Raw genomic sequence first — 9573 nt, 5'->3', positions numbered from 1 at the left:
GTGTGTGTGTGTGTGTGTGAGTGTGTGTGTGTGTGTATTTTAAGTCAAACCTCTTCACTCTCTTAAATACAATCCAATGCAACCAGTGGCCTTTAGAAGTCACCTAATTACTAGGCAAAGTGTAAAGTATTTTTAGAGCACAATATGAATATCTGTATAATTAGTTTGGTCCCCATGTTCTAAGGCCAGTGTCGCTCTTTGAGGTCACCATGCTACTGTAAAGATTTTTCGGGATACATGTTATGTTACCTGTTTAAAAAAATAAATGTGATTCTGTGCTATTTGTGCGATTCAAGTCAAATCCTTCATTATACAAATGATGAACCAGCATCAAAACAGCTGACAAAAAGAAAAAGAAAATTTAAAAAACTACCACGCTGGTAATCGAAATTTTTATTATTATTTTATTTAATTCTAAATAAACCATGAAAAATTCTAATTCTTATCCCTCGTGACCATCTAAAGATAAACACCAGTCTAAAAGGAAACAGCTAATGTGTAATGTTGTTGTGGTTTAGAGATCATTTTTATAAAATTTCATTAAATCTTTACCAGTATGCCTGGTCTGTTTCCTCCACTAGTGCGGCTTTAACCGGTTCTGCCCCAGTCCGCCCCAGCTAGCTCCATCTCCATGAGCAGATCTCGCACAGCTCTTCTCTATTTTTTGTACAAGCCGTGCTAAGTTGAGCGTGGAAGCGATTTGATTGACAGCATGTTGCATTCGTTGATTGGCCCATGATTTCTGTCATACCAAACTTCTAACAACATTTCTCATAGAATAGCAGTAGACATGCCGTCTGCTATCAGAGAGCTGGTCAGTCTGGAGGAGCGTAATTATGGGTTTAATCTTGAACAGCGCCAAGAACACATGCGTCAACTTTTGCAGCCGAATGACCGTGATTTTAGCAGCCTTGCAAGCAGGACGTCTCTCACAGGAACAGGGACGCAATGAAGAAGCGAGAAACTATGCAGCTCTGCGCAGCGTTCTGTTTGAGTTGCAGTCTTGTGGTGACCGGTGTGAAACTGGAACTACATAATATTAGTTTGGCATGATGTGCTCTTGATTCTTTGTTTTGTTTTGTTTGTTTGTTTGTTTTATTCAGTGCAGTTCATGTATGGATTTTGCTCTACGTCTTTAGACTGCATTACATTAATTGTATAAAAAATAAAATCTTGAGAGAGCTTTCAAGATTAGGGTGATGACAAGTTGATCTTCTGGGCTTAAAGACTATGAAGCCCCACCAAAAACATATTGTCCAAATACCGGTGGAAACATACAAAAAAAATAATAATAATAATGTCCAGCGGTTCTAAGAAGAGTTTTATTGATTTAATGCCAGTGAAGATTTCTCCATTAATGAATGAGAAAGACTTAAATTATTTTTAACATGCCCCTTTTGATAAAATTTAGATAAAACATCTTCATTTTTACTTTACAACTGATAGATGTTTCTCTTAGTTCCTGCCAAAACCAACGTATTGATTAGATTTAAATAATTTTAAATGTAAATATGCTAGGAGTAAGAAAACTCTGACCCTAACTGTTTGAGTCAGGCATAATTTCATATTGATAATATGCCTGTGCATTAACTTTTTAATATCAAGCTCAAATACAACTATTTACCCAAAGCTATTCTTTTTGAGGGTTTTTTTTTTATGTGTCTGTAATCTATCTACCCCATAACAGAAGTCATTAATTTCACATAAAGCTGTTCTAAAAGAATAAAATAATCCTTTCTTACTTAAAAGGATCCTCAGCTCCTCTGCTCATTGTTTTTTATACTTTAAATATGCGACATTTAAAGTCCTTGCTTTTGTTTCAACTCCATTAAGCAGTGGCTTTGGCATTAGCTAATTGAACTTTACTTTCAGCAGGTCCTCACTTAATTCTGCCAGTGAGAAAATATGAAATTTGATTAGCTCACCGAGCAGCTCGGGAGCCGCAGAAGGTACTTCTCGACAGTTGCAGTGAAACTCAGCTTGGGGGGTGAAGGAGTGGGAAGAAATTGCTCTTACTGCAGAGGCCAAAGCATTAACAGGTGCCACAGCCAAAATAAATTGATTGTATAGGCGGAGGAGTGGTTGAGAACTTCAGGGTCGCGGTGATTCATGGCAAATGTGGGTGCTCTGTGAGTCGCTAGGAACAATAGAAAGGGTAGGACTGCCCGATGGTTTTTTACTCTGTATTCAGACAGCTTTAAGCTTTGTGTCGCAAAAGGTTTTTGGTTTGTTTTCTTTCCTCATAGGCTGGCTACCCTGGCAGATAGTCTGAATGAGCTAATATCATCTGGTTATATCAGTTAAAGAGCAGAGCAACAAAAACGTTTTATGTTCTGCATATTAGCGGCTTGAAAATGACATTAAAATAACACAAATACGGCCAATTCTAACAAGCTGGTGCACACGTCCATTACTTTTTTTTTTCTTTTACAGATTTTAAAACACTATCTTGAGACCAAACAAATATTAGTGCTACTTTTCATCGTCTTTGTTTTTTACATACATACATTTGAGAGCAGGTGTCTTAAAGACAATCAGATCATGAACAATCAAAGCAGGCGAGCTACTTATTTCCTCTTCTCTACCTTTACTGATAGGCCAAGCAAAAGAAGTGGAAGGAAGTGATATGGAAACCTCGAAGGTAGGCTATAACTCAACAAGCATAAGACACTTCACAAAGCAGAGACAGCTTAATTTGGATGTGAATGTGTTGCATTACAGACAATTAAAGATGCATACTCTGACTTGTTACATTTAAAATGAACATTTATTGTTTTTTTTAATGCGGTATATATATGCGGTATATATAGAATGTGTCGGTATTGTGCCATCTTTTATGAGAATGTATTTTTGACAGCCACTGAGAGGGAGAGCAGTTTTGGCTTGGTACCTAGAATAAACCATCTGCCAACTACTTCTTCCTGGCCTCAGATTTCACTGAACAAGATCCACGAGCAAATCTGCTGATGCATCATTCACTGATATGCTCTCGGCATTGTCCTTTGCATGAGCACATCTGCGTAATGGGAATCTGAGCTTGGTTTAGCTTCAGTTTGACGCCCAACTGGATGGAAATCTTAACTGATGAAGAACTGCTTGGAATAGTAAAACTATGTCTTTGATGTGTGGCGATAAGTAAAGCTGCAAGATTAATTTCTCTCTATGATCCAAAGTCATGAAATGATAAAATCATCTTCTATGTCAGGTAAGACTGGCTTCAAGCTTTTTGCAGAAAGAGTTCTGCAAGGCAAAGAATTTAAGAGCGGCACAGAGAGAGGTTGATCATCTCTGATGTGTAAAACTGCTTCTTTACTTGAAATTGTGAATGGATCTGCACCTGGATGGATGGATGAACTACAGTGTGAGAGCATAGGCACAATATTCACGTTTCTGCTAAGTCAATACAGAAATGCATTTAGATCATTAAACTACAGCATTTCCACAAAATACAAAATCCACTGACAAGAAATGTTAAACACAAACTAGTTTTACAAAACTTTTGGCAAAATAAACAGATTATAATTCAGAAAAATCCCATTTTGTCCTGTCAAAACTTTGATATATCATATTAAACCTGACTTGCCTTGTTAGATAACATTAACTTCAATCATTGCACACTATAGACAAATCAACTTATACCTATGTACTTATTGAGTAGCACTTTATTTCTCTTAGTATGTATTTATTGTTTGATTAATTTTGAGATAAATAAATAAAAAATCAACAGCCTTGTTGCTTAAACCCACACATCTTTAAACTAATAAATTATTGATTCAATTTCAGCACTCAGTCTTCTTTACTTGTTATCTATCAGGATGCTACATCATAAATTAGCAATATTTGCTAAATCTCAGAATGTGAGCACATTGATCTCTTCAGGTCCTCGTTTTTTCTGATTATTCAAAATTGTCTTTGCTGTGCTCAGGTGCATATGTTAGGCTGTCAGTTTTCTTTTCTTTTTTTAACCTTTTTCTTCCTCACACCATTCTAATCTCCCATCAAATGATGGCTTCAGCTAAAGGGTGAAATAAGTAAATGCCAAATACGTCTCAAAGATTTGTTTGTTTTTCCAGTTTAAACAACACAGAACGCAGAACACATTCGAGATGTAAAAACTTGTGAAATTATTCATAATTTTCTAATCTGTCACATCACGACAACCTGGGAGTTAAGCAGGGATATCTAAACTATATGTATTCTGATTATTATTTGTTCTACATGGCTCAAATAAAATATAACAAATTATCAGCCTTGACAAACCAAAGTAACTATGAGCACACACCTGCTGATAAATAGTATTTATTGGTGTTTAAAACCACATTTGGCCTGAAATAGATAAGAAAAAAAACAACTTTATGTCATCAGTAGTCAAAAAAAAACACATATAACTTCCCCAACATTGTATTAATGCTGGAATAGTCTAACCTCAAGGAGAAGACGAGACCAGAAGCTGCAAATTGTACAAGCAACGTTGTGATTATAGTCCTTTATAATTCACTGGGTTTAGCCACTGCACTGATTGAAGATATAAAATGGTGAATGCATTGCCTTCTGACCACCAGTGTCCTATCATGCGACTCGTTTTTTGTTGTTTGATCTGACTGATGTATTCATGTCATGTTTTATTCACAGAGCTGGCTTTGCAATCAGAAAAGCTAAGGCAATGTGGAGTTTGTTAAACGCAACAGGGCCAGTAACAATTAATTGTAAAGACTGAGTCGAGGTTAAGGTTTGTAATAGCATTGAGGTTTTATCCGCTAATATTTATGTGCGGCTGAAAACTGCATCAAAGAACCGCATGTGTCTGTGAAGCAGCAGGTCAGACTGCACCTGACTTTGATGGTTGGAGCACCATCTCTGAGGCAACAGCTCTGACTTACTGGATGGAGGGGTCAAATCAATATCTTTCCTACCGTTCTCTCATCTCATCATTCTTCTTAAGCCAAACCTTTAATATAAAAGCTTTCCTCATTTAACCCTCGGGCTGAAAAGCATTTCCCATATCCGTGCCACTGATAAATTTAAGGATATAGGACTAAGCTTTTTTATTTGGAAATAATTTGTACAACTGACTATTTCTTTTTACTACCTATAAGTTTAAGCATTTTTTTTTTTGCAACACACAAGGCGTCTATTTTATCTACTTATATTAACAGTATACAATTGCTGTACTTGCTGTAGTTTACCCTGAAGGAAAAGTAAAAAAATCTAATTTATTCATCTGACTTTCAGCATAGAACTATAATGCGGAGAATGTGCCTTTTAGATGGCCTTACATCAGCATTTTCAAGTCCTGTCCATTATGTCATCCACCATTAATTCTGAGAAAATGTAGTTTAGGTTTTTATTTGCTTTGACTCGTAATCATTAAGTAACAGAAAATCTATTACTGCCTGTGATAATTCTGTATAATGTTTGAGTTTCAGCCGTTCAACTGAATAAATGAACATTTTAAAAACCTAACTTATTGAGGCGCACGTGCATATTTTTTAACGCAACTTTTTTTATTATTACAGAAAAAAATTTTTGTGAATGATTTATGATGACCAGATTTGCAAGGAAACTTAGTGTCAGATGATTCATTTAATATTGAACAGTGAGCACAGGTAAAAGCTTCCCAAAAGCAACTCTGGCAAACGGGCTGTGTTACAATGGATCTGACTGTAGACTCTTGAAAGATCAGCGAAACCCGATCTCTGTGTCTCGCATCATTTCTCTGTTGAAGGCAGCTGGGCACTGCTTGAAAAACCCAGGGTCAGGGAGGCGATGAGTCACTGACGTCTAGCTTCATAACAACTACTCCAGTTGGAACTGTCATTCTTGTTGTTCAGCTAATAGATTTCATTAATTCATTAACGCCACAGCCTGGAAAACATGTGAAAGGAGTTGTCTGAGAGAATAATCTGTACTTTAAATGTCTTTTGAATGATGTCAAATAGTATTTAGTCTCTCATCAGCCTTTAATGTTAACACATTTTGTACTTTGTTCACATTTTCATACCACACGTGACAAATTAACAGAAAACCATCTATATTATAATTTCATTTTTGTTGTTGTTGTTGTTGTTGTTGTTGAAAAGCAGAACCAAACACAGAGAAACAGAATTCAGCTTCTATGCGCCTAAAATCTGGAATGAACTTCCAGAAAACTGCACAGCAGCTGAAACACTGAGTTCCTTTGAATCAGGATTAAAAACCCAACTGTTTAGAGTTGCTTCTGAAGCATAATAAATGAAACATTGACCAATATATTTGATGTGTATTGATTATTTTAACAATGGCACTTGACAAATACAATATACTATTTAACTGATTTTCACTTTTTTTTTTTATGTTTTCATGATCTATAGCACTTTGAACCGCCTTGTTGCTAAAATGTCCTGCACAAATAAATTTCATTTGTTGATTGATTGAGGAGGAAGCAGTGTTTGTCAGCTTAACATTAAATATATCTGTCCCTCACAGTGTTGCTCTGGAATATACATTTAATCTCTGCCACTGTTTACTATTGTTACCCTATCGTTTCACTGCTTTTATTTATTTATTTTATTTTATTTTATTTTATTTATTTATGTTTTTTTAATTTTTGTTTTAATTTTTTATTTTAAATATTCATCTTGTATCTTTAAAATACTATTAGATTTGCCAGTACTGCACCCAGAGCTGATGTCTGTTATATATCTCTGTTTGATGTATGCGTCTGTTTATTCTTTCTGGTAGATGTCACATAATTGCCTGACTTAAATGTTGCCTCTTGAAATCTTTTTGTGTAAACAGTTCTGTGTCCTTTGTGTCTCTATGATGGACTGGAAACCTCTCCAGGATGTACTCTGCCTCTTGTGCTTTGATCACAGGAGACAGACACTGTGCCCCCACTATCGGGATTAAGCAAGTATAGAAAATGGACGAATAGATGACTGTTTTTATGCTACGATTAAGACGACAAAGAGCCGTTATCAGGTCAAATTACCATGATTTTGTGCCCTTTTGTTCAATGGAATTTAAGTAGAGATGGACTATTCAGAGTTCAGAATTATTTTGGAGGTCCTATGTTCAATATGAACAGATTATGACATTTGTGCAACATGATCTTTTATTGAGATAGTTATTTTAAATCAAGTAGTCAAATAATTAATAACAGGATTATCCACATATATGCATTACAGCATATGCAACAAACCATATGTCCTTTAATTTACTTTTGTTATTTTTGCACATATTTTTGATGTATGTATGCATTGATGCATTTAAGAATTTTCTTCTTTTTTCTTTTTAAATCTGGGCAGTAGTGGCCTGCCGATCACCAAACAGAGCCAGACAGACAGAAAAATGGCCTATTTTAAAATCTCCTATTTTAAGTGTTGGAGAATACATTTACATCCGAATTGGAAAGCTAAACGTTAATCTGCTGATCATCATGCAGCTACGTGTATTGTTAATTCTGAACGACGGCGGGTAATTGTTTGTGTTTTTAGATATAAAAAATTAAGTACGACTTTAGGCTGCATATTTTGGACTTTCCTATAATTTCCATCAACCACCAAACATTTAAACATAACTTTAAATGATTGATTTTTTTTTTTTAAATAAAAGTTTTGGCCTGCATACATGAAGTAAGTTTGAAAAAAAATAAATAAATAAACCAAGGAATATCATGACAGAAACTTCGGTTTCTTGTAGCCACGGGCACTGAGAATGTTTCACTCCGACAGAGAGGAGTTATTTTGTTTAACATTAAATTTTCTTCCCATAATGTCATTTTTATGAAAGCAAGCTGATGCCCGCTGAGCAGAGCAGAACCAGACTTTTAGAAGTAGAACAATCACTCTGGAAGTGATAGTGATTAAACTGTTATACAGCTGAAATTTTAATCTGCATTATGTTAAAGAGCAAAGAACGTATACCAGGCAGAATGGGGGAGCCAAACTCCTGTCCAATCCCACAAAGCAGCGGGGAGGGATTATTCCAGATTATCTGCCAATGCTATTCTTGGACATGAATGAAAACTCTCTGGTGCAGACGAAGATGCAGGGAACGCTGAAGAGAAATAAGTGAGAATTTGCATGACTTTTTTTTTTGGTAATACATAAATAATTTGTGTTTTGTCTGGTATAATTGATTTAGGAGTAAAATCAGAAATGCTGATATAAATGTTTGTTTCTTTTTAAATTAAACAAGCAGAATTAACATAATTTAAATTAAACTTTTATGTACCTTTCTATAGGATAATTACAGTGTGCCCTACATATACTCTTGTCCTTTTACTTAAAACAAGGTAGTCCATTTTATTACTTTAGCCAGCAGGTGGTATCGTTGAGAATAAGCAGCTTCACTGACTGTTGAACTTGACACTGAAAGGAGCTGTCCATTCAGCACCATTCTGCAACAGATTTCAGGACACGGCCCTGACAAGCACTCAGGTACAGTCACAGTTAAAAGGCAGGGAGATTAGCAATAGCGAATACATTTTGGCTATGAATTATAAATGAAGGTAATTCATTTTCCTACATTAGCTTAACTAATTAGTTCATCTTAAAATCAGCCTGCAATGCGGAAACAAAAATATACTGCATTGTTTCTCTAAACATGACAAACAGTTCTTTAATTTCTCAATAATGTATGTGGTGTCAAACCCACACATGCACACACACATGCAAGTACTTGTGAAAGCCTTGGGAGCAACAATAGAGTAATTGTGTAATGTTAACATCATCTGAGGAACCTTGTTTCAGCGTTTCTCCTGTTTTAATACAGGCATGTTAGAGGGGTTTTGAGTGTGAATGACATGTTTAAGGTCATACTAGACGTAATTTGAATTTAAGTCCAAAACTTCGAGAGAGCCACTCCAAAACTTAATTTTTTGCATTTTTGAGTCATATGTGGCCTTGCTACTGTGCTTTAGATCATTGTCTTGCTACTTATGTGTAATTGGGCTTAAGGTCCTGACTTATTGGCTGGATATCCTTCTGCAGGATTTTCTAACAAAAATTTCTGTCAATTATGGAAAGTTATCCATTTCTTGAAGCGGTCCCTCGCATTTCCAACATTCTGTTTAACGGTTGGTATGATGGTCTATCTCTGAAATGTTCTGTTAGGTTTAAAAGACACAAATCTTTCAAAATGTTCTACTTTTGTCTCATCAGTCCACTGAGTATTTCACCAGATTCCTTGGGATGTTTATTTGCCTAAGGTGAGACTGGCCTTTATGCTTGTTTTGTTCAGCAATTGCTTTGGCCTTGGGACTCTCCGTTAGGGACCATTTTGCCTAGTCTCTTTTCTTACTGTTGAACTCTGGTCTTACCTGAGGCAGTGGAGCTGCCTCAGGTAAAACTTTCCAGTCTGATAGCTCTTAATTACTTTGCTTTATACTGTCTCTAATAATGTGTTGTTGTTTTTTTTTATCTTTCAACTGTAAGATTCTATTTAAAATATGTATTATATCTGCAGATCATGTTATAAACAGGCTTCTAAAATCCAGAGTGGTGTAATCACAGTTAATTCCTGATTTGACAAGTGGGACTTTTTTTTTTTTTTACCACAAGGGCCAGGTTTGCATATATATATATATATATA

General features: G+C 35.6%; 1 protein-coding gene across 11 annotated transcripts in view; it reads left to right on the top strand.

The window, feature by feature from the left end:
- The window catches only part of gramd1bb (GRAM domain containing 1Bb), a 100487-nt gene that overhangs the window by 42898 nt on the left and 48016 nt on the right, over positions 1–9573 (top strand). The window contains exon 2 of one of the 11 annotated variants that reach the window (XM_016662853.1): positions 2598–2641. The exons of the other annotated variants lie outside the window; for them this stretch is intronic. Within the exon in view, the coding sequence (XP_016518339.1) occupies positions 2598–2641 (44 nt within the window). The remainder of the gene's footprint in view (positions 1–2597; positions 2642–9573) is intronic. 11 annotated transcript variants of the gene reach the window in all.

The sequence above is a fragment of the Poecilia formosa genome, unplaced genomic scaffold, assembly GCF_000485575.1.
Source record: "Poecilia formosa unplaced genomic scaffold, Poecilia_formosa-5.1.2 Scaffold392, whole genome shotgun sequence".
NCBI classification, from domain to species: domain Eukaryota; kingdom Metazoa; phylum Chordata; class Actinopteri; order Cyprinodontiformes; family Poeciliidae; genus Poecilia; species Poecilia formosa.
Note: the sequence above shows the minus strand (reverse complement) of the source record. Positions and strands in the feature narration are given on the sequence as shown.